This window comes from Tenrec ecaudatus, chromosome 12 (assembly GCF_050624435.1).
Source record: "Tenrec ecaudatus isolate mTenEca1 chromosome 12, mTenEca1.hap1, whole genome shotgun sequence".
In the NCBI taxonomy this organism is placed as follows: Eukaryota; Metazoa; Chordata; class Mammalia; order Afrosoricida; family Tenrecidae; genus Tenrec; species Tenrec ecaudatus.
In genome coordinates, this window is record NC_134541.1 from 53,049,937 (window position 1) to 53,075,894 (window position 25,958).

The following is a 25,958-nucleotide window of genomic DNA, read 5'->3' on the forward strand; positions in this document are numbered from 1 at the left end:
TGCCTTGAATTACTCTGTGTGGACAGGAGTAAGAAAGGCGAAGAAAGTCATGCTCTCCCAACGAAGTGAGCAAACGGTTCCAGGGTACCAACGGAGCGCAGGAATTCCACCTCAGAAGAGGCGGACGACTCGAGAAGAGAGATCGTGGGAAAACCGAGAGGTCCGGAAGTTCCCGGGCTCAGGTACGCCAGTCTCAGCGGTCCAGATTATGGAGCTATAACGCGCCAACAGATAGCCTTCACTCTCACTGGCAAGAGCCGGCGGTTCACGCCTCCGGAAACCCTCCGCCTGGGCGGCTCCTCCTCTTCCCGGCTTACCCCGCGGCGCCGCTGTGACGTCATTTCCCGTCGCCGTCAAGCACGTGGGAGGAAGTACCGGTTCCCGAGGCCGTCGCCCGTCTCTTTGGTTACGTTCTCCCGCCCGAGTTTGACCGCTTACAATTGTGCTGGTGTTATGGGAGTCCCGGCTTTTTTCCGCTGGCTCAGCCGCAAGTACCCATCCATCGTTGTCAACTGCGTGGAGGAGAAGGTGAGTTTTGTGCAGCTTGCCGCCGAGCGACTGTCAGGGCCCGGATGCGTCTAGGCGGCGGCCCTCGGCGTCCAAGGCCCGCGCCTTCCAGCCACTGCAGCGGGTAGCCACAGCCCGACACGCGATTGGGCGCTGTAACTACCATTCGGGGCCCGGAAGAGGGGATTGGGCGGGTGGAGGACCGAGTGGAATCCGAACTGCGGGGAAGTTCGCTCCTCCTCTTCTTCCCCTCCCCTCGTTTTCTCTACCCGGAAGGCCCCGCCCACGGCTTTGTTTCCTTCAGGACCACACTACGGGAGTCTCTGATTAGAGGCCCCCAGGCCGGGTCCGGCGAGTAGACTGATTAAGGATTTTATCAAAATCAACTTGCAAAATGATCTCTGGTGGCGAGCCCCTTGTTGTTTACCATTTGTAAAGGTTTTCATCTAGTGCTATTTCTTGCTGCTGCTGGAGTTTAAATCAGGACCTTAGAAATAGCTAGAACAAGATTAAAGCCTGCTGAGTGCCTCCTCTGCTAGGCGCCCCTACCGCGAGTTTTGTGTTGATTTGGATACATTTGAACAGTAGAATTTTGTTAGTAGCTGTTAGCCGTTCTTGAGTTTTTAAATGTTTCTGTATTTCTGTTTGCGTTTCCTATTGTATCTTTAATTGGAATGACTGAATTGAGAAGGCTCTGGTGCAGATCATGTTCCACATCCCCCTCATTCGAAAGAATTTCCAGTTTGCCCCTTTAAACTTTCAAAAATTACATTGGTAAGATCTTGATTTTTTTTTTAACTTTCCTAGCTGCTGTCCAAAGAGGAACAGAAAGCTTTGTTTGGTGACATTCTTTTCTTTATTTTTCTACAAGAGAAACCGATGAACTAAATACTAGCTTAGTTCCTTTTTAATAACTGATTTAATAATTAGCTCATTAGTAAGTTTTATTGAACATGATATAAAGAAAAATAAAAAGTCAACCTTTGGCCTACCTTTTCTCACCCTCGTTTCAGAATCTCAAACATCTACTTTTAACTGTCTTGATTTTTTCTTCCCATACTTATATTTGCTTATTGGTTTTAGACCCAGTTATTAACTTTTAGCTATGGTACAGGACATTTTCAGACTGTTCTTCCTTTTCTCTTTTTGTAGTAAGCCATTATCTTTATTATTAACATACACAATTCACTAGTTTAATTGTATTAAGAGCATTCATCACCACAGTCAACTTTGGAACACTTTCTTTTTGTGCCCATTGCTGTTGACTACCCATTTCCCCCCTACACACACACACACACACACACACACACACACACACACACACACACAACCACCACCACCACCCCCCTCTCCTCCTGTGACTCTCGGTTAATTAATGCTGTCATGATTCACCTATATGGAAAACATCCAAAACCAAGGCAAAAAGAAACAAAAAAGGGCCCAGCATCAATGACCTAAAACGATAGCTTAAAGTAATAAGCTTTTTGTTGTTCTTATTCCATCACATGTAATCAAGATGTGCTGGTTATTAGAATATAAAAGAAACAAAGAGTAATCAATAGTTGGAAAATATGGTCTTACTGATAGATATGATGTTAGAGATTACATGATGGGCTTTTGTTTTTCTAAATTTCCTGTGCTCTTTGTGCTCTGCCTCCTCCACCTGCCAATACTATATATGAGGCGACTCCAAAAAGTTCATGGAATGAAATGGTTATAAAATTTTTCCACCAACTTTTTGGAGCCCTTTTGTACCCTAGCAAGGAGTCACTTCTACATAACACTAACAGTTTATGGATTACTGGTGTGTCTTGTGAATTACCATGTGTGGTCATATACTGTTTTATACAAAATTGGTGCATCCTCATTGCATCGCACTATATTCCTTAATCATATTATGTTTGGTGTCAAAATGGAGATAATATCATTCTCCCATGTAAATGTTAGGCTTTTTTTCCTTGCATATAAATGCTCCCAAATATTTCAAAGATGTTAGACTTTGGCAAGACCCAACAACATATTCATTGCAAATACTTTTAAGCAATATAAATGGTGACAGGTACCTCACAGAATAAACACGAGTCAATAGACCACATCTGTGCAAAGAGATGATGTAGAAGTTCAGTATCCATCAGAACAAGGACGTGCCCACCTATCTTTGTCCAAATTTGAACAACAGCTAGCCAACCAACTAAAAGAGATACGTATTCATGCCCATTACAAAGACAGAGAATATAGCAGTAACTGAATCATATTAATATCAAACACAGTTAAATTTTGCTGAAGATAATCTAGAAACAGTTGCAGCAGATGGTACATAGACAGGAAGCGGCCAGAAGTTCTAGTTGGATTCAGAAGAGAATATGCAATGGGAACTATCATTCTTGCTATCAGATAGTTCCTTGCTAAAAACAGAGGATACCAGAAAGACAATTACCAGTGTTTTTTTGACTGCATACGCTGTTGACTGTGCGGATCATAACAAATTAATGGATATCCTTAAGGAGAATGGGAAATCCAGAGCTCCTGGGGAAACCTGTACCTGCCAAGAGGCAATTGTTCCAATGATAAGGGAATACTGCATAGTTTAAAATCATACTCACTCTGTGTGCTGAGCAAAGTGTCCAAGAAGCTGGACTATATAAGGAAGAATGTGGCATCAAGAGTGGAGAAAGACTTACTAATAACCTGCAGTATATAAGATGTTACAGCATTGCCTGCTGAAAGAGAAGATAAAAAGTACTTACAGATGAAGATCAAAGATTACAGACTTCATTATAGATTACATTGCAAACTAATAATACAAAAAGCATCACAACAAGATCAATAAGCAATATTATTGTAAATGGAGCAAAGATTGAAGTTGTCAAGGATTCTGTTTTACTTAGATCTACAATCAACTTTAGTGGAAGCAGCATTTAAGAAATGGACACAGAAATCAAATTTTGAAAAAAAAATCAAATTATGTATTGCATTGGACAAACTTTTTTTTAAATCATTTTATTGGGGGCTTGTACAACTCATAATCCATGCATGCATCCATTGTGTCAAGCACATTTGTACATTTGTTGCCATCATTATTCTCAAAATATTTGCTTCTTGAGTTCATGGTATCAGCTCCTCATTTTTTTAACCTCTCTCCACTACCCCCCTTCATGAATCCTTGATAATTTACAAATTATTATTGTCATATCTTACACTGTCCGACATCTCCCTTCATACACTTTTGTGTTGATCATACCCCAGGGAGGTGGTTATATGTAGATCCTTATAATGGATTTTCCCTTTCCACCCTACCCTCTCACCACTGGTCCTGAAGGGATCATCTGTCCTGGATTCCCCGTGTTTCCAGTTCCTATCTGTACCAGTGTACATCCTCTGGTCTAGCCAGATTTGTAAGGTAGAATTGGGATAATGATACTGGGGGTGGGGGGAGGGGAGCATTTAAGAACTAGAGGAAAGTTGTGTTTCATCGTTGCTACCCTGCACCCTGACTGGCTCGTCTCCTCCCCGTGAACTTTCTATAAGAGGATGTTGGACAAACTTGTTCAAAAGCATATGCCACCTTGAGGACTATGTGGTATTGGATGCAAGTCATATTTTCAGTTGCCTCAATGCATTTGAAAACTGAACAACTAATAAGATTGAAATAGAATTAATAGATTTGAATTAGGGTGTTAGCAATGAACATTAAATATAACATGGACTCCCAGAGAAACCAACAAATTTATCTCAGAAGATCTACAGCCAAAATGTTCCTTAATGGGAGCATCACCTCAAGTATTTTGGACATGTTATCAGGAGGGAGCAGTCATTGGTAAAGAATATGATGCTTACTATATATCATGTAGAGGGTCTGGAAAAAAGGAAGGCCCTCTGTAGGATGGGTCAGTGATTGCAGCAGTGGACTCAAACCTTGTGAGGATGGAGCAGGGCCAGAGTCTTGTTCTGTTTTTAATAGGGTTGCTTTCAGTTGGAACTGACTAAATGGCACAAAAACAGCTGTTCTTCTCTTCCATCCCATGGTTCTGAGCTGTTGATATCCATAATTAAATTTATGTGACGCTGGCAATACAGGCTACTGTATTTATTATGGTAAATATATGGAACAAAAACATTTTACATGTATAATTCCATCATTAATTATGTTCATATTTTCCAACCATCACCACTATTCATTTCTAAGTTGTGTTACCTTTAACAGAACCTAACTGCATCTTAAGTAGTGAGTTTCCCTGCCCTTTCCTATTTCTCTCCTGCCTGTGCAAACTCCTAAAAACCTTTGGTCTGTATATACTTTTTTACTCTTGAGATTTTTTATGGGCTGTACAAAATTGTCTTTTTGTTACTTAATTTAGCATGTTTACAATGTTTATAAATTTTGCTGCATGTGACAATTTTATTTCCTTTTATGGCTGAGTAATATTTCACTGTATTCAGGTAGCACATTTTGCATATCTAATGAGCATTTTGATGGTTTCCGCCTTTTCATTGTGAGTAGTGCTACAATATCATTGTTGTACATGTGTCTATTTGTGTTTCTGCTGTACCACCAGACTGTTTTCCATTGTGGTTGAATCATTTTATAATCCTATTAGCAATGGATAAAGGTTCATGTTTCTTCACATTCTTGCCAATCCCCAAGCAATCATACTCATTGCCATGAAATTCTAAGAGATCTTAGGTGATAGTTTGTGTGAGATAACTAACTGAAAGTCTAGTGATATGAAACTAACCATCAGTGCCACAGGGGTGAGGTGGCGTGCGGAAACTTGGCAATTTGCTCTGTAAAGATTATATCCGGAAAACCTTATGGAGCTCTTTCGTTCTGTAATGGATGGGGTCACCATGACATGTATATATTTTATTTTAAGTCAACTTAGTTCGTGGAAGTGTTACCTTATTATGGCTTTGATTTGTACGACTTTAATGGTATTGAGTGGATCCCTGAGGCCCTAGTGGTTAAGTGCTCATCTGCTAACCATAAATCGGGAGTTTAAATCTGTTAGGTGTTCTAAAACCAAAAACCACCACAAAACCCAAACTCACTGCCATTGTGTCGATTTTGACAGAATGGGATTGCCCTTGTGGTTGCCCAAGACTAATACTTAACGGGACTAGAAAGCCTCATCTTTTTCCTTTGGAGTGGGCTGGTGGTTTTGTTACCCTTTGTTCAGCAGGAGAAAAATGTGGCAATCTGTTTTTGTAATAATTATGGCCTTGAAAACTCAGTGTACCCCTACCCAGTCCATAAGTCATTAAAAGTTGGAATTGACGCAATGGTTTTGAAGTTGCCTGGTGGTACTTTGTGCTCTCCTTCTCATGGAAAGGTTCATGTTCCTAAACCACCAAGTAGTCCTGCTGAACAAAAGCCTGGCAATCTTTACTCATAAAGATTCCAGCCAAGAAAACCATACACAACAGTTTGGTAACCCATGAGATTATCATAAGTCAGAATTGACTAGGTAGCAAAGTGAGGTGTTTTTTAAAATATCACAATGATGTTAGCCATCTTTTCAAGTGCAAACATTTGCCTATTTTTTGATTAGCTTGTTGGTCTTTTTCTTTTTCCATTGCGGGAGTGCTTGTCATACTCTAGATAATAAGCCTTTGTTTAACATGTAAAGTGCTCTAGTGGTGGTGCAATGGGTAAGTGCGCAACTGCTAACAGAGTTTGGCAGTTTGAATACACCCAGTGTGTCTACAGGAGAAAGACATAGTGATCTGATTCTGTAAAGATTACAGCAGATATGAGGGAATTCTGTTACACCACATGCTTTAGTTGTGTGTTAAAATAGACTCAACAAAACCTGACAAAAACATTTGATGGTTTCCAAAAATTTCTCTGAATCTATAGACTGTGTTTTCATCTTATTGATAAAGATCATTGATGAATGTGGGCCATCCCCAATCCCAACTATGTAGACCTTCTCCCCCCCCCCCCCCCAAAAAAAAAGAATGCACTTTAGAAGACAGCACTGGGGCTACAGCTTGGAGAGAGGGGTGCATTTGAATAGAGCACATGGGAGAACTGTAAAGAGATAGGAAGGGGTGGACATTCTGGCCCAGTAAGCCCTGAGGATGATATTCCTGCTTGGAGCAGACAATGCACAGAGAGGAGCATAGGGCTGGTGCCCAAATTGACATGATGCCCCTCACTAAACCATAACACTGCGGGGGACAATACTGGAGACATAGTGCAGGAATTGTGCACAATCTGACCCCATCACACTGGGGCTAAACACTAAGGGCATGCAACAGAGCAGCAAGGGGAGTAAAGGGATGAAATCCCCAAGGAGTACCAAAAATAGACTTTGGAGACAGAGTGTGGCATCCCATTAGAATCGATTGGAAAATACTTGTAAAGACCAACAAAAGACTCTGAACTATTTATAGGCCTTTCCATTTTTGTCAGTGGCTTTCTTTTTGTTTTGTTATTTTTTTGGTCTTGACTTCCTTTTTGTTTTCCTTGACTTTGCCAGGTTTTTGCGCTTATTAATGTATCTGCATGTCTATCTAGATAAGATAGGCGGGATAAGACATTTGGAGATGAAAAGAAAGGGATCAATGGTTCTGGGGAGATACGGGAGAAAGGGAGGTGGGAGAAAGGAAGGGGTGGGGGAGCCAACCCAGGGACAAGGGAACAACAAGTAAACTAAAATCAATGGAGAGAAGGGTGTAGGATGCCTATTGTGGCTTAATCAAAGGCAATCTAGCAGGGAGGAATTACTACACCCGATTGAAGTCTGAACCAGGAGGCAAAGGACATTTGTAGAGGTCTAAATGCAGGAATGTACATTTGTACATATGTGTGTGTGTGTGTGTGTGTATAAAATGAGGGGAATAGAACTATGTACTTATATCTATATGTTAAGAATTAAGGTTGCAGATGTGGGGATGGTGCAGGACCTGGCAGTGCTTTGGGTTTTGTTCTGCATAGGGTTGCCATTGGTCAGAATGGACTGGATAGCACCTCGCAGCAGCAGCAGCACCGTTTATTAAGGGGCTCTTCTCTCAATGCTATTCCATTGGTTTGTGTACCTGTTGACTATGCCAGTATCGGATTGTTTGGATTATTGAGGCTTTGTAATATGCTTTGAGATTGGGAAATGTGAGTCCTCCTAGGTTCTTATGTTTCTTAAGAACTGTTTTGGCTGTCAGGGGACTCTATTCCCAGGCATTTCATTATTGTAGATGCTCTTGTCAATGGAATTGTTTCCCTGATTTCCTCATCAGATTGTGTATTGAGAATGTATAAAAACCTGATTTTTGTATTGAGCTTATATCCTGTCATTTTGCCGAGTTTATTAGTTTTAGTAGCTTTCTTTGTGGATTCATTAGTCTTCAATGCATTGATTGTGTGATCTATGAAAAGGGGTGTTCCTTCTTCTTCCTGACTTGGCTACCTTTTATTTCTGTTTTTAGCTTAATCATTTTGGTGTATCTTTCTCTTATTCCTGATCTTAAGCTTGAAACTCAGTCTTTTTCCATTGAGTATGATGCTGACAGTTAATTCATAAATATCCATTCCCATTTAGGAAGTTTCCAAGAATTCCTAGCTTGTTGAGTGTTTTTATCATGAAAGGGTATTGAATTTTGTTACATTGCATTCTCTGTGTCCATTTAGGTGATCATGTGATTATTTTTTTCTCTAGTATATGAATGTGGTATACAAGGGACTCAAAAGTTTGTGGAAAAATTTAATTGAAAGATCATGGAATTTTTTCACAAACTTTTTGAGTCCTCATATTAATTCATTTTCTAAAGTTGTACTGCTCTTGCATCCTGAGATAAATCTCACTAGACTGTAGTACAGTCAGCCCTACAGGTTATAAAGATCTGGTTTATGTTCAACCCTTATTTACAAATTGACTCCCATAAAGCCTATTACATTAAAATTTACAGGTGCTACTTTGTGATGCATATTGAAACATTATTGTATTATTATGTTAAAGGCATTTTAGTGCTCCTGGAAGTGTTTTTGACTTTAATGCATTGAAGGTATGCTATCTACTAAGATAAATATTTGACTAATTGATGATGGTAGATATAAATTATACTTGCTTCAATTTACATGTTAATTTGACTTAAAGGATACATTTAGGAACAGAATTCATTTTTTGATCTGGGGACTGCTTGTACCCTATTTTATCTATTCACAGATTGATGGACATGTGGGTTTCCAGTTTTTGTGTATTATAAGTTTTTGCAAACATTCATGTGCAGGTTTTTATGTGTATATATAGTCTATTTTCATATGTACGAGTAAAATGTTTAGATGACATGGTAGATTACAAAATAATCGAACGACTAGGCTATTTTCAAAGTGGAAAATAGTTAAAATTAATCTGTTCTTTGGAATTGTATACTTTTCATGGTTCTATTTTATCTCCTTTTGGATTATTAACTACTGCATGGCTCTTAAAGTTATCCATTAGATATCTCTCTGGCTTTGGGAAAATTACTTCAACCAGATGCTTCAGTTTTTTTCCACTGTAGTATGGTGTGTTAACAAATGCCCTTCATAGTCAGCAGTAGTGTGATGTGTTAACAAATGCACTTTATAGAGAGCTTCTCAAAATTAGGACCCTCCCACCCTCTCCCTCAGTATAATTTTTCCTAGGTATTAGAAATTCTTATTTGGTTATACTCAACAACTGTTAAAAAGCTGCAGTGTGCCTTTGAGGTGCTAGGTTAGGCTGTATCCAGCCTTCTGGTTTTGTGAAGATTGGAACACAGCCATGTTCAAGCATCTATGTGTTGTTTGTGGCTACTTTTGGTCTACGAACAGAGTTGAGTCTTTTCAGAAGAGGTCGTTTGGTCAATAAGTCAGAAATATTCACTATCTGGCCTCCTATGGAAAACAAAGAATCTGGGTTTGAATTCTTCTCATGTGGTAATTGCTTGGTGCAGGAGAAAGCAGTATGGAGAGGCAGTGTGTAAAGCTAAGATGAGGAGGCAGAGCTGCTTGCCTTCATAGAATTTATTTTTTTTAATAGCCATCAAATTCACCTACATAGTATCCTTATTCCACCTGCTAAGAATTGATCGTCCTGCTTACCTTACCACGTATCCCACTTAGGATTTCTGATCAAGCCCCTTTTAATTGATTCACAGCATATAATCCCAGTGTAATAGCTTTTTATTTTCATTTTGTCCTTAAAACCTTTTTGATATGTTTTTCTCCCATTATTAGTATAACTTGAAGCTCAGTCACGTTCTTTGCCCTCCCTCTCAGAGATACTCAACATCCTGAATTGGGGTTCATTGTGTCCTTGCTTCTATTTGTTTTGGGTATTTCTCTCTCTAACCCTGATCATTATCTAATATTATTTCTTATATTAAAGAAATTATATACTGTATGTGTTCTCCTGTAACTTGCTTTCTGGCTCATTTATGACTATCCATCTCACTGATTGACTGTCTTCTCACTTGGACTTGGAATGCGGGTATGTGAACATGCCCGTTTATTAATCCATTTTCTTCCAGTTTATTTCAGCCTAATAATCTTGAACTTGTACTTTTATTTCTTTGTTTCTAACAGTTTTTTTGAGAAAAAAGTATACATCATTAAGACTCATCCATTTGAAGTATACAATTTAATTTTTCTTAACTACTTTGCCAAAGTTTCCAACCATCTCTACTATCTATTTTTAGAAAACTTTTGCCACCTTCAAAAGGAATAGTGTGCCAATTAGCAGTCAGTCACTTGTAAGTCTGTGGATGGCACAAAAGTTCAGCACTTGTCTACTAACCAAAAGATTGGTAGTTTGAACTTACAGGTAACTTGGAAGAAAAGCCTGGTTATTTGTTTCTGAAAGGTTCACAGCCTTGAAAACTGTGGCGCACAGGTCTACTCTGCAACATTGGATGATCATGAGCCCAAGGTGCCTCCTTGCCAGGGCACTTGTTTTGTCTTTTATAGCAGTCATTCTCATCTTTCTCATCCTGCACACCCACCACTTATTGCCTCTTAAATCTGTCTATCCTGGAAAACCCATTTCATATAAGTGGAATTAAATAATTTGTGGTCTTTTATCATGAATTTCTTTCACTTAGCATGTTGTTTTTGAGGTTTATCTATGATATAGCATGATAGCCTTTTACGTTTTTAGTTGTTTGCTATTAAAAATGATTCTTTGTATATGTTCAGGGATGTTATATTTTAAGTGATATATACATTGCTGTTGGCAACAGTAAAAACTCCATCACATTCTTTTGCTAAATCCTAAATGTGGAAAAGATTCATTTACAAAAATATAATTGAGTGCTTCAGTAGTGAATAAGGCAGTCTTTACCTTTTGAAGAACCTCTTACACTATCGTTGTGTTACAATGACAAATTATACTATGGGAGTACTAGTGCTAGAAATGGGTAAAATTTGACGAAAACACAAGAGTGGCTAATTACTTGGGAACTATGTACAAGATATTACAAAGGGAATGACATTTGATCTGAGTCTAGCCCTTGGGAAATAAAATTTCAGCAAGTGGGGGTTAATAGAGAGGAATAAATAGGGATCCTAAAAGGAGATAAAGTATGCAAAGGCATGAAGAAATGAACGGAGCCCTGCTTGTTACATGTTGGGCTGTAATCTGCAATGCTGGCAGTTTGAAACCATCAGCAGCTCCACGGGAGAAAGATGGCACTTTTGACTCTTGTAAACAGGCACAGCCTTAGAAATCAAGGGGGCAGTTCTACCCTGTACTATGGGGCCAATAATGAGTTGGCATCAACTCGATGGTCATGGGTTTGGTTTTGAGGACTTGAAGCAGCCCGCGTAGCACTGTAGGATGAGTGCTGTACTCCTAACCACGAGAGCAACGGCTCAAACCCACGAGCTGCTCCTTGAAAGAAAGAGGACTTCTGCCCCTGTAAAGATTTATAGGCTAGGGAACTGAGTCAGAAGCAATTTGATGGTAGTGTGTTTTCTTTTTTAAAATAGAGATGGAGCAGACCTGAGGATATTGTGAAAGGACAAGAGATAGTAGTAAGGGTCCGGATTTACTGGTCTGGACTTGGTTTTGCACAGTTGAAACCACGACGCAAGATGGAGTCACAAATACAATTTTGTTTTCATAAGAAAACTCAGGGTAGGGTGATGAAAATATAGAGGTCGAGGGGTCTACAAGATCTTTTAGGTGGGAAATGAAGACCCACCCGATGATCTTGTCAGTGGTAGGTAGTAGGAATGAGAGGAGATGGAGTTGGAGAAACAGTTTTTAGGTTCAATAGGCAGGACTTCTGATTAAGTCCTTGGCTGTTGTCTAAAAGATAGGAGGTTTGAACTAGTCATTTCTCATTAGAAAAGATAAACACATAGCAATATTGATTTTTTTAAAGGCTATGGTAAAGTAATAGAAGATAGGAGAAAGAATAGAATGAAAAAATCAGACACATTTCATAGTAACATGCTCACCTCAGCCCGTCTTGTGGTCTACCTCCCCATGGAGGTGGAGTAGAGAGAGAGAGAGAGCGCGTGAGCGAGCAGCAGCAATATTGATTTAATGGTAAAGATATTAAAAGTTTATCTCCAGTTCAAGAATGACATGATTCATACTGAGCCTGGACTCTTTATCATTTTTAGACCGGAGCAGTCAAACTATTATTATCTCTTCTTTTTAGCCAAAAGAATGTAATGGCATAAAGATTCCAGTGGATGCCAGTAAACCCAATCCCAATGATGTAGAGTTTGATAATCTGTATTTGGACATGAATGGAATCATCCATCCCTGTACTCATCCTGAAGACAAGTATGTATCCATTTTTGCCAGTGATGTCACAAGTACCAGAAGTACTATGTTGTTTACATTGTTTGCTTATAATTATAGACCAGCACCAAAAAATGAAGATGAGATGATGGTTGCGATTTTTGAGTACATTGACAGACTTTTCAATATTGTAAGACCAAGAAGACTTCTTTACATGGCAATTGATGGAGTGGTAAGTGCTAAAATAATGAATCTAGAAACAGTCTTACTTCTGCATGTCACCATTAAGAATGAAAGTTAGCTAAGTAATAAAAATGTTGGCCTTGGTTAGTTTGAGAAAGAAAACCTCTTCTGTTATTCATTATTCTTTAATTCATTATATTTTAATTGCCTAATTTGTGCCAAGGAATGTGAGATATTGGTGATACTGGTAACAGCCCTTGGTTTTGAAGTACTTACACTAAAGGGAGAGAGGTATAGATCAGTGAGTTAAGTCACTTACAAACTCTACAGACATTAGATATAGCATGATGCATGGTGCTGAGGGAAGAGGTGGGGGAGCTTCCTAGAAGAATCGGGAAATAGAGAAGAGGTTTGTCCTGTTGTCTGATTTCTTGCAGGGTAAGGAATTAATGCAACATTTATGGGAAGTAGTAGAGGATGGGTGAGACAAGCAGGAGAAATGGGGACTGTCTACAGTTTCTCAGATGTGCTAGGGAAACACAATTTCTATGTGTTTGACCACATGGACACATTTGGGCAGCAGCAGATGGTTTGAATTGTAAAATGACGTAGAATGAATAACTTGTATGCCTCATAGGAGTTTGGATTTGACCTTGTATGCCTCATAGGAGTTTGGATTTTATCTTTATGTTCTGAGTAGTCATCAAAAGATATAAGAGGAAGGTAGGGCATAGCTTAATGACCTATAAAAAATACTAAATACCGTATATACTCGACTATAAGCCGACCTGAGTATAAGCCAAGGTACCTAATTATTACCTGGGGAACCAGAAAAACTGATTGACTTGAGCATAAGCCTAGGGTGGGAAATGCAGGATGTGAATTAACACAGAGACCAGAGGAGAGAGACGGAGCACAGCCACAGACACATCCTTACCAGTTCAGCTGCCGGGGTAAGTGAATCACTACGGGTGCTTCTGCCTATTGGAGCCGCACGTCATAGGACGGCTCTGCTTGGTTAGATGTGAGTAAACAAACATTCAAAGCCCTGCAGTGTCAGCGGGGCTTTGAATGAACAGCGGAGGAGCGGCAATCACCTGCGAGATGTTAACACCTCGCTGGGGTACCACTGACCCATGTATAAGCCGAACCCCAGTTTTTCAGCATATTTTTTGTGCTGAAAAACTTGGCTTATAGATGAGTATATACGGTAGTTTAGGTTATAAATGATCAAGAAACTGTATATATGTATGGGTTTAGGGAAATTTAATGATTTTTTTTTTTTTAGATTTAGTACATGTTAAGGGCTGATGGAATGATTTTGAAATGCCAGAGGAAATAAAGTCCAAGAAGATTAACTTTTCTATAAGCTTGTATTTACTTAATGGAAAAATCGTAGTTACCTATTAACTTACTAAGTTGCATTTATAGTGACATAAGAATAGAGTAGGCACTTGTTTTATTTAGAGTATTTTATTGATCATATTCAGATAAAATTTTAAAAAATCTTTTAACTCCAGTATGCCCTTATTTCTAAATAAAGAATAAAATGTATGCATATTTTTGTGTGTGCCTATGTAGATGTGCATGTGTATGCACACATAGTTTGGTTAAGGTCAGCTGCTTTTATTATATTTTGCCCTTGCTTTTTAAAGTATATAGATCATAGACATGGTATTTGAAGGGACTAGACTAGATAGTCTCATTGGAAAGTTCAAAGTCAAATATAAACAGAACTTTCATTTACATGGAGCCATCCCGTTCAACCCCAAAGTTCAGCTGAGTAACTCCCAAAATATTACATTCAAACTCACTTTATTTAGCCTTATCCAATGATTCCAGTTGCATTTTTGTTAGAATGATATAAAAGTACTTTTTTGCTTGAAACAGTACCAACTAACCAAACAAAAACTCTTCTGCTTTTCGTTGTGCCATGGAGTGATTATTATAAAGCATGTTGTGTAGAACATATAATAACTGAAGTGTGTTGAGGTCCTATAGATAGAAATAGTTTTCTATTGTGACAAATTTATTCGCATTTGGAGACCATCTTTCTTTTTATGTATGGACTTAGGAAAGGCCTTCCTTTTCCCCGGCAAGGATTATTGAATGCTGGCTGGTCTTTGATTAAAATGAGTTGTACTTGAACTCTTTGAACCCCCAAGCCATTAGAATTGGTGTTAGGTCGTGGGCCTTGTAGTATTATATACCCTGACTTCCCTTAGAGGGTGTTTGTCCATGTGACATGCCATGTACTCACTTGACAGAAGTCAGCTTTTAGCTTTTGAGTTAAATGTAAATTCTCAGGATCTACTATGTCTCCTGAGAGGATTATTAAGCGTAATACACTTATCAATTTAGAGTGCCACCGTTAATAAGTAGCCTTGGTGGCGCTGGCAGGTAAATGCTGGAATCCTGCCTCACCACAGGAGAAGGATATCCTCCTCATCTTTTGCTTCCATAAAGATTTCCAGCCCAGAAACCTTATAGGGTCTTGATGAGTTAGAAATGACTCAATGGAGGAAAAGTTGACGCTATCCTGCTTCCAAGATAGCGTGCCGTAATGGCTTACACATTGAGCTTTCCACCACTGAGTCACCAGTTTGAATCTGCTCCTGAGGAGAGATGAAGTTTTCTGCTCCCATAAAAATTTAAGCCCTTAAAACCCACACAGGCAATTCTGATCACAGGGTTGCTATGCAACCATCAGAATTGGTTCAATGGCAGTGAATTTGGAGCTTGTCTTGATTCTACTTCTGTAAAGATTCATGGCCTCAGAAACTTGATAGCAGTGGGATTTGGGGTTTATTAGGAAAAAGACTGCTTTAAAATAATGTGGAGATGTATTTGTAAGTATTTTGAGTAGTGTTAAATGAATATGAAATACATGTTTTCAGGCACCTCGTGCTAAAATGAACCAACAGCGTTCGAGGAGGTTCAGAGCATCAAAAGAAGGAATGGAAGCAGCAGTTGAAAAGGAGCGAGTCAGGGAAGAAATATTGGCCAAAGGTAAAGTAGTTATGCTTTTTAAAAAAGTATTTAGAAGGTGGAGAGAGCAGAGTTTGGGGTGGGGAGTAGCCATCCTACATGCCATAGTATAGTCAGTATAGGCTTTCATTGGCAATAAATTTTGTGTTTTACTTTACTGCCCATGTGCAAGTACCAGGGGAAGTAAAAATGTATTGTTCTAGCCCAGTGGTTCTCAACCTTCCTCATGCTGCGACCCTTTCATACCGTTCCTCATGTGGTGGGGACCCCAACCATAACATTATTTTCATTGCTACTTCATCACTGTCATCTAGCTACTGTTATGAATTGTAATGTAAATAATATCTGATATGCAGGATGTGTTTTCATTGTTACAAATTAAACATAATTAAAGCATAATGATTAATCACAAAAGTTACGTAATTATATATTGTGAAATATTTATTTCTAATTACAAATTATTGTCTTGAAGCATGGTGTAACATGAGTAACAGTCTTAATATAACAACAGTACACTACATTGCCACATTTTGCTACAGTATGCGTGAAAAGCCAACATCGATGCAAGGTTGAGAGCTTATTTCTCACCATATCAGCTTATCTGCATGTGGGCATACCTGCTTGAAGACTGATGGAGGAACAGTTTCTGGGTTCCTAAGGGAAATAGGTGTTTTCTGATGCGATCCATGTGAAAGGGTTGTCGACCCCCCAAAGGGGTTGCGACCCACAGGTTGAGAACCGCTGTTATAGCATAATACAAACCTTTATTAAATTGAAATATCAAAATGTGAATTTACTTTTTTCTCATATCCTCCATCTATATATATTATTCTGAGGATGGTAATGTCTCCCTCTCGAATTCTTTCCCAAAGAATTTTATACTTTTCAATGTACACACCATCAAAATGGTAGCTTTGCTATCTTTGAGGGACTCAACTTGTGTTCTTTTTTTTTTTTCTTTTGGGTGAGTGTGAGTGAGTGAGAGTAAGTGAGGGAGTGAGAGACTGAGTGAGTGAGTGAGAAACTGAGAGTGAGTGAGAGAGTGAGAGAGAGAGTGATAGCGAGCGAGTGAGTTTAAGAGTGAGTAAGTGAGTCAGTGAGTGAGAGAGTGAGAGAGTGAGTCACTCGTGTTCATTTTGAATATGGAAAACACAAAGACGTCTGAAGGGACAAGATCCAGAGCTGTAGGGTGGATTGGGTAAGGTTTCCAGTGAATTATCACAAGGCAGCCTTTACTTCCCTCAAGAATGAGCAGGCGGATTGTCATGGTAGAAAAAAAAATACCTTGGCATAAATTTCCTGTTCTTTTTCCTCACTAATGCAGTTTGAAATTTTCTTGCTTGTGAGATGACCTCCCTGCCTTGAATTCATCTTTAGATCTTCCTGACCTTAAAGCACTTGATCTATCTAGAAAACTCTCATTTTATATGAGGTAGCATTTCTATAAATTTGTTTCAGTGATTTAGCAGAATGTTTAATTGAGTTTTGTTAACAATTTTATATTAGCCCTGACTTCAACACTTTTTTTCATTTCATTTTTCATGAGACTGAGACAAATGTGTGTCTGAGAGAACTTGTTTTTAACCATTCACTGAATGGAAGAGAGATGTTTAACATAGTTTGTTTGGAATAAATCAAGGCACGTATCTGGGACACTAGTAGTGATACTTTCTGGCATACCCTTTACTTTAGTCTCAGCTTGTAATTAAGACTAGCATCGTTTGCATTTATAATACAACGTCTTTGACTTTACGAATTCTCTCTTGAAGGTGTTGTAAAAATTACTTTTCTCTAAAGAAGCTAATTAATTAGTGATAAAAGGGGAAACAGATTCTGTGTCCACTTAGGTGAAAAGTTTTTGTCTTGTAAAATATGTTTGATTAACCCAGGCTTTAATATCTTATTTCTTTTTATAAAAAAAATTTATTGGAGGTTCTTATAGATAATAATCCATAAATCAGTTATACCAAGCAAACTTTTATATATGTTGTCATTGCCATTTTCAAAACTTAGTATCATTTTTCTAAGGTACTTTCATCTTCACTATAGATTCTCCAACACAAATGTGGGGTGTGTATGTGTGTGCTGCTACAGAGAGTATTAGGAAGAACATTATAAGTTTTGTATTCTTAATGTAAAAGCATTGTATCTTTTGTATGCTACTTGCTATTTAAAATTCTTGCTAAAGAATTATTTACATCTCAAAAAAGGAAGCATTGTTCTTCAGGCACCAAGATTTCTTTCATATTTTAACTTTTGTTGTTTCTCTAGCTTAATATTGAGCCTTCGGCCTCAATTTTATGGGGAGAACAAAACATTGCCTTTTTTTCTGTAGGTGGCTTTCTTCCTCCAGAAGAAATAAAAGAAAGATTTGACAGTAACTGTATTACACCAGTAAGTAGCCTCATATTTTGCTAACCCTTGCTAACTCTAAATAATAGATTAATTTATTTCTTTTTTATCACTTTAGGGAACTGAGTTCATGGACAATCTTGCAAAATGTCTTCGCTATTACATAGCTGATCGTTTAAATAATGACCCTGGGTGGAAAAATTTAACAGTAAGTTTCACATTTTGGTGCTTCAAAAAGATTAGGGTCGTCATGCTATACTGTGAGATGACTGGTCAGTATTTATCCTCCTTTCTCCCATATAATACTAGCTGACTGATAATAGAGAAGCTTCTGAGGTTTTTGGAAATGGGGTATCTTACGTGGCTAGGTTTTAAGTATCAGTGACAGCTGAATTTTCTCTTATGCCAATTTTGTCCTTACACGTGAAACTATGAAGCCATAAGTTGAAATTTATATAGTAAAATATATATATTACAAAATAATATTAAATGAAAATATCTGGCGTTAGAAATCAGTGTAGCGTGATTAGAGTTATGGGGTAGTATATATATTTTTAATGTATGCTGCAATCGTATTTAAGTGTAATTTAAATGAACTAGAATAATTTTTGAGTCATAAGTTTTTCTATTAATTAGATATAGTAATTGTATTTAATGGCTATCTTTTATCTGTTACTCACGAGGCTTATATAATTGAATTCATGTTGTTGGATAAGATCAAGAACTGTGAAACTTGTGAATTGATTAATTTAACTAATGCCTAACTCAGGCATTTTACTTTTTTCCCTTCCATTTTGTAAATAAATGAAATAGCTTTGGCGTGTAACACTCATATTCACACATACTTTATTCAAAAAAATTTCCATTTTCTAACTCAATCTTAATAGAATTACCTTATTAATTCATTTTTCACCCCCTGTAAATCCAGGCTTTTATTCATGCCATCTCCCGGACAGAAGTTGGGGGGCACTCATGCACAGCCTCTGTCTGCCTCCAAACCCTGATGGTGTTGGGCTGGGGTCATTAATTCATTTAAAATACCAAACTAAACTCATTGCTGTTGAGTTTAGACTGACTTGTAGGTACCCAATAGGACAGTAGACTTGCCCCTGTGAGCTTATGAGATTGTAACTCTGGGGAAAAAATTAAAAAAAATATATTTTTTAATAAATCCTTTTATTGGGGGCTCTTACAGTTTTTTTTGTTTTCTTACAGCTCTTACAACAATCCGTATATCAATTGTATCAAGCACATTTGTACATAAGTTGCCATCGTCATTCCAAAACATTTTCTTTCTACTTGAGCCCTTGGTATCAAATCCTCTTTTTCCTCTCGCTCCCTCCCTCTCTTACCTTCCTGCCCTGGTGAACCCTTGCTAATTTATAAATTATTTGTGTTTTCATATTTTGCACTGTCTGCTGAGACTGTAACTCTTTATGGGAGTGGAAAGCACTTCTTTTTCCCATGGAGCAGCTGGAGCGTTCGAACTGCTGATTTGTTCGTAGCCCAGCACGTAATCACTACTGCCACCAGGGCACCTGCAATTAATTTTAAGATATTCAGTCATGTTGATTTTGTGTCTGTGAAAAATGAAAGATGAGCTGAAGTGTTTTTTAAAAATGTTTTTTGCAGGTTATTTTATCTGATGCGAGTGCTCCTGGTGAAGGAGAACATAAAATCATGGATTATATTAGAAGACAAAGAGGTAAGCGTTACTTGTACATGCTTGAGTCTAAGCTCTGCTGAAAGAAGTAAAAAGCCATTAAGTAGGAAGCATTTGGTAGGATTTGATCATTCTGTGGAATATTAATTTCTTTTTCCCTCCCCTACTCTATTTAGCCCAGCCTAACCACGACCCAAACACTCACCATTGTTTATGTGGAGCAGATGGTAAGCTTTTTCTGTGGGGATTTGGTTCTCTGAGACTAAATCATGGAAAGTTTGTTGGGTTGGTTTCTAGAAACAGTTGTTTGGAAATTCAAAAATTGCTTACTTCATTATGTTTCAGAAGGCAGAAATAATTGACTTGATGTTTGGTGTGTGGGATTAATGCTCCCGTGACTTTAAAAGTTTCTATAAAATTTTAATGTAGCTATATGTACATGTATAGTTATACCTTTAAAATGGATTATTTTCCAGTTGTTTTCCCATGACTGGTAGTCATCTGGGTACTAAGTTGTTGATTGATACCTTTGAGAAGGTTCAGACTTTTTAATTTTGCCTCTTCAGTTTGTGTGCTCATTTGGGCACAATTGAGTTGTTCTTTCATTGAGTTGTTCTTTTCCGTCATTGAGTACTTTGGTTAAGTACTCACAAGTACTTATTTAATTCATTTTTTTATTAATAGCCGATCTGATTATGCTTGGCCTTGCTACACATGAACCCAACTTTACTATTATTAGAGAAGAATTCAAACCAAACAAACCCAAACCATGTGGTCTTTGTAATCAGTTTGGACATGAAGTCAAAGACTGTGAAGGTTTGCCAAGAGAGAAGAAAGGAAAGGTAAGAACTTCCAGGCAGTAGTTGCCCATTTAAACATGGGAAGTAGGGAAGGCTGTGGTTGATTCAGCATTCTTTTTTGCCTTCTTGTTTTTGTTAACCTTCAGAATGCGAGAGCTCTTAATCTTTTACCCATTTTACCCTTAGTCATTCTACGTTTGATTTATCACATCAGCTCACACCATGAGGAACTATGTAACTGCCAGACCAGAGAATCGTGGTCCAGCCATGGTGCATATTTCGTTGTGGTGTTGGTGGGGATAGGGAAGGGGGACAGTTTATAAATCAGCCCATGGAATCTTACCCCTTTGTGGCCCCAAATTCATTTTCTTGTCATATGCAGAACACTTTCACCCCATACTATCATCCCGAAAGTCTTTCAAGTCCAAATTATATAACCTATGGCAAATTTCTTCTTTATCTGATTGAATAGTTGTAGGACAATACTTTCACTACAAATGTGAGGAATTTAAAGATACGGCACTGAGCCAGTTAAAAAAGCTGCAGACCAGTTCCCTTTATTCTTTCAAAGTTTGAAAACAATCCTCTGTCCTACGGGCTCCAGGCTGGCCCCCCAGACGCTGGGTTAGGCCTATTAGAATGACAAGTGTGCTCCCTCAGCCTTTGGTGGCACTATTGTCCTAATACAACCACATGGCTACCACATTCTCAGAGCCCCTCGCCTCTTGGGCAGCCTCACACTCTTGAAGTCAGTGGGCAGAACTGACTCTTTCAAACCTAGGGGACTGTGACTTCTACCCCTAGAAGCTCCAGAAGCTGTGGTTCCACACTTTGAAGGCCCAGAAGTGTTAGCTCTCCCTTTCCATACCAGGCAGCTCTCCTTCCCATGTTCCAACTTCTGATTGCTAGGTCCAGTCTGGCCTTTGCCTTGCACAAACAAGTTTTAAAAGCTCTCCAGCTCTTCTGGAAAATGCCTAAAGGCACTTACTCTGCCAGTACGCCTCAGCCCTAGGGGCTCGACTCTCTCTCGGTGGATTACCTCCTTCCTTATCTTGCACTGCTCTCCCAGTTCTGCTGCGGCCTTACTTTCCACTGTTGCCCTGTCTTCAGTGTTACAACTCTCTTTACTTCCCGTCTCTCAACCAGAATTGCCTTTAAGACTCAGTTCCACCAACAGTTTTACTAATAGTTCCGTAGTACTCTTGCAACCTATACTCACTATCCGATTCAAAGCATCCCTTAGAGCAGCACCCCACTCTTCCAGTATCAAGTTTTGCCTACATATCTAGTGTAGCTGTAATAGGAATGTCACAAGTGAGTGACTTCAACAAACACATTTCTCTCTTAGTTTGGGAAGTTAGAAGCTCAAATTCAGAACACTGGCTATAGGGGGAGGGTTTTCCTTTACGTTCGCTCTGGAGTAAGGTCTTTACCTCCTTTCAGCATTTGTGGTGCAGCATTTCTTGGAGATCTTAACCTGGCTATAGGAGTTTCTCAGTGCATGGACCCCCCCAGCTCCAGAGAATGCACTCTACTCTGGACTCTTGTTTCTTGGTAGTAGTAGGTCCTGATAGTCTTGGCTTCTTTCTCTCTCCTCTTATCTTTTCTAAAAAGAAGGTATTTGGGATCACACTCCAGGTACATCAGGGCTGTGACAGGATTATTGCCTTCTACTCTTACGGCTTCTAAAATGAAACCACATCATGGGAATCGATAAGTAACGACCGCATTACATCATGACATAACTAACTGCCAGACCAGAGAATCGTGGTTCCCCCCAAGGTAGCACTTGCTTGGGGATGACACAGTTTGATCCATGGCATCCTCCTTCAAAAGCATACACACAGCATTTTTCTCTCAGTGTTTTGTTTTTTACATTCAGTTTTTCCTAACATAATTTATGTGAGCTTAAGCCTTATTGGTAATACTTTTTTAATGTGATTTATTTGTAGATGTTATCTGTTTCAAATAATTATTCTTTAGAAAAGGAACTATATATCAAATATATTAAACTTTATACAGTATAATTACTCCCTGATGACATGGAAATGTTTAAGGCATCTATATCCTATATTGGCTGGATACAGGTCAGACACTGGCAAACTGCAGCTCTATAGATTTGGCCTTTGAGCTGAAAATGGGCTTTATATTTTTAAAGGGTTGTTAAAAAACTTAACGCATAGCAAACTCTTGCTGCATAGTAAGAAACTATGCTGTTTCAAAGACTAATTTCTTTACCATCTGACCCTTTACAGAAATCTGTTTACACCAGCTCTCTGTTATTAGGATTATGAGTACTTTTTATTTTAAAGTACTTTGGTGAATTCTATCTAATATTTATAATGTTAAAATGAATCTTGCCTTAGTAAAAAGCCTTTAAAAGTTGTCATTTGAGACCACGAAGATGGAGGGCGTGTAGTGTTCATGTGTAACCGTCCTCCGTTTCTTACAGCATGATGAACTTGCAGACAGCCTTCCTTGTGCAGAAGGCGAGTTTATCTTTCTTCGACTGAACGTTCTTCGTGAGGTATGCAGAAATAATCATTGAGATGAGCAGTCTAAGGTAGGGTGCCTTTTGATGTGTATCACAGCAATATTCCTTTTTGATTTTAGTATTTGGAAAGAGAACTCACCATGGCCAGTCTGCCATTCACATTTGATGTTGAGAGGAGCATTGATGATTGGGTCTTCATGTGCTTCTTTGTGGGAAATGACTTCCTTCCTCACTTGCCATCTTTAGAGATTAGGTATATATATATGTGTGTGTGTATAGTTTTTCAAGCCGTTCTATTAGCTTTGCTGACTTTATAGTGCATACTGGTACTAATGCAGAGTTTGTCTCCTAATGACAGGGAAGGTGCAATCGACCGTTTGGTTAACATATATAAAAATGTGGTGCACAAGACAGGGGTAGGTACATTCTTGAATAATTTCAAAACAGCAATCTTTGCTTTTATAAGACAATCATTTTACATGTATTTTTTTCTCTTATAGGGTTATCTTACAGAAAGTGGCTATGTTAATTTGCAAAGAGTACAGATGATCATGCTAGCAGTGGGTGAAGTTGAGGACAGCATTTTTAAGAAAAGGAAGGATGATGAGGTAAAATGTTTCTATTGCAATAAATAAAATTTTATCCATTTCTTATAGGTTGTTATGATTTTGTGATTGTACCCTTACCCTTGTTGAATGTATTATTCTCTTAGAGTATACTAGACATTAATGTAATTGTGAGTGACCAGTACTTTATGTTTTTAAAGTTGTGATGCTTGCCACGTGGGATTGTTGCCTGTTTTACATTACTTGAATTGCATTATAACTTTTGCCTCTCTATAATCTTGATTAGGATATGCATTTAAATGCCTTTGCAATCAATATGATATGACATTAAGGGTTCTAGGTGTAGAAAAGTGTTGGGATGGAACTAGTGGTGTCATCTTTTATAGGAGATACTTATGCGATTTCTCTGACAATAGGCGCAAGAGGTCTGGATGAATTTACCTCAGCCAGGACAGAGGGTTGTAACTTAGTAAGAAATTAAAATCTAAAATTTCAAACCAAATTTACTGCCATGGAGTTGATGCCGACTTATAGCAACTCTGTGAGAGAAGAGAACTACCCTTGTGAGTTTGAGACTGTAACTTCTCACAGGAGTAGAAAAATCCCATTATTTTCCCTAGGTATAGGACTGTAGCTGGTGGGTTTGGACTGTTGACCTTGCCCTTAGCAGCCCAATGCATAACCGCTATGCCAGCAGAGCTCTTATTCAAAGTTTAAAAGAAGGCGCTAAAATAACAAAATACCTGGCCATTCTTTACATACGAGGGGTGAGCATGTAGATGAGAAGTCTACTGAGTTAGCAAGCACTGGACGGAGGAACAGATTGGAATGAGGACAGGGTAGGAATTGAATTCATTTAGAGATGTGAATTTGAGGTTCTAGGACACCTGAAAATAGATGTTTTAAAACTTAGGGCATAGTATATGGAAAGAGATTTGAAGATCATTAATAGTTCTCAGGTATTTGAAGTCATAAGAGTGACCACAGAGGCCCTCGGAAGAAGCCTTGAATGTAGGCATTCAATGACCTGAGAAAGGAACTGGCTCCTAAGCAGGGAGGAAATCAGTAACTGGAGGAGGTGCCACTGACACACAGTGCTGCCTGAGGCATCAGAACCAGATGGACACACAACTTATGCACAGTCTAGTGCAGAGTCTTCAGACAACTCTACCGATAGAGTGGAGAGGCAGCAGGCTAGAGGTTGGCTGCAGGTGTTGCCAGGAAGCCTAGTAATGGTTAAAATGACCACATTTTGATTTCTAGGAAGCAATGAGAGAAACAATTTCAGAAACTTTACTGTGCTTATTTTAAACAAAATGAAACAAAAGAAATCGCTATATTATTACATGATCTGACAGATGAAAACATCATTGGTAAGACAAATAGTGGGTGATATTTTTTCCATCATCTCTAGTGACAAAATGAGGCAACCAAGCATTCTTTCCAGAAGCTTTCAGTACTTAACACTCTTACATGACTTTAGCAAACTGAGTACCATTAAATAAGGAGCCCTGGTAGTGCTGTGGGTTAGGCATTTGCCTGCTAACTGTAAGATCTATGGTTCAAATCCACCTGGTCGAGTGAGAGATGATGCCCTCTATGCCTGTAAGATCTAGTCTCAAAAACTCCATGCCAGCACTCTGTCCTACAGGATAGCTATGCTTCCCAATCAACTCAATGCCGCTGGCAGCTGGGTCCTATTAAACTGATGGTACTTGACATTAGAGAGGATGTATAGCTTTTATATAGGTACGCTAGTGCTATTGATTTCATTAATATGGTTTCCATCTGACCTAGGAGAGAAGACATTTTAAACTAATGAATTTTGAGGGGGTGATCTTGAAGTCATATGATGTCATTTAACCTTGTTGAAATCAGAAAGATCTGCAAATCTCTCAAGTTTGATATAAAAGTTTTGAGTGTGTCCATTTTTCTGGGAAGTGTTTCCAAAGGAGTTCATAGCCCCCAAATGATTAAAGATCAGTAAAATCCACCCAGGTGGTACTCCTGTTTATTTGTGACTATCATCCTTAGAAATAGGTATTTAGCAGATAGGTTATGGCAGAACAGTTGGTAGAAGAGAGTCCATCTATCTTTATTATTATAATGGAGTAAAAACAAAGGCAGAAATGTGGTGCTTTTTATTTTGTGAACTTTGATGTTTGTCTTTCTCTTATAAATACTGTTTACTCACCCCACAGATATTTATTGTTTACTACCTGTCACTAAATGTTCTGAGTACTAGTGACAGAATAAAGCCGACAATGAGAGGGGTGGGGACAGTGGAGGAAATTCCTGTCCCCTGGAACTTGCATTCACTTTGGGAAAATGGAAATAAACTATGTAATGTGCTAGAGAATGACAAGTGCCTGAAGGAAATTAGAGCAGGCTAGTAGCAGTGAATGGTGACCAGGAATAGCCTACCTGACAGATGACATTGGATGAAGGAGTAAACCATGTGCAGACTCTGAGGTAGGTGCACACCCAGCATGTTGCCAGACTAGCAAGGACCCAGTGTGGTGGAGACATAGGAAGCAAGGAGGAAGTAAAAATGGTGGAGGCTCAGATCTGGTAGGACTTTAGAGGTCATTTTAAGAATGTTAGCTTCATTCTGCGTAAATAGGGAGTTTTTAGTAGAAGAGTAACTCAGTCTGGCACATTTGGAAAAGATAATTCTAGCTGTAATATTGAGAC

The 25,958-nt window shown here is 38.7% G+C and overlaps 1 protein-coding gene across 1 annotated transcript in view; it reads left to right on the forward strand.

The window, feature by feature from the left end:
* Positions 1–343: 343 nt before the first annotated feature.
* Positions 344–25,958, forward strand: part of XRN2 (5'-3' exoribonuclease 2) — a 95,214-nt gene continuing 69,599 nt past the window's right edge. The window contains exons 1-13 of the mRNA XM_075564048.1: positions 344–528; positions 12,133–12,260; positions 12,339–12,450; positions 15,299–15,410; positions 17,725–17,783; positions 17,860–17,949; positions 19,374–19,446; positions 19,581–19,631; positions 20,089–20,246; positions 22,657–22,731; positions 22,818–22,951; positions 23,057–23,114; positions 23,199–23,306. Of these exons, the coding sequence (XP_075420163.1) occupies positions 454–528; positions 12,133–12,260; positions 12,339–12,450; positions 15,299–15,410; positions 17,725–17,783; positions 17,860–17,949; positions 19,374–19,446; positions 19,581–19,631; positions 20,089–20,246; positions 22,657–22,731; positions 22,818–22,951; positions 23,057–23,114; positions 23,199–23,306 (1,233 nt within the window). The 5' untranslated portion in view covers positions 344–453. The remainder of the gene's footprint in view (positions 529–12,132; positions 12,261–12,338; positions 12,451–15,298; positions 15,411–17,724; positions 17,784–17,859; positions 17,950–19,373; positions 19,447–19,580; positions 19,632–20,088; positions 20,247–22,656; positions 22,732–22,817; positions 22,952–23,056; positions 23,115–23,198; positions 23,307–25,958) is intronic.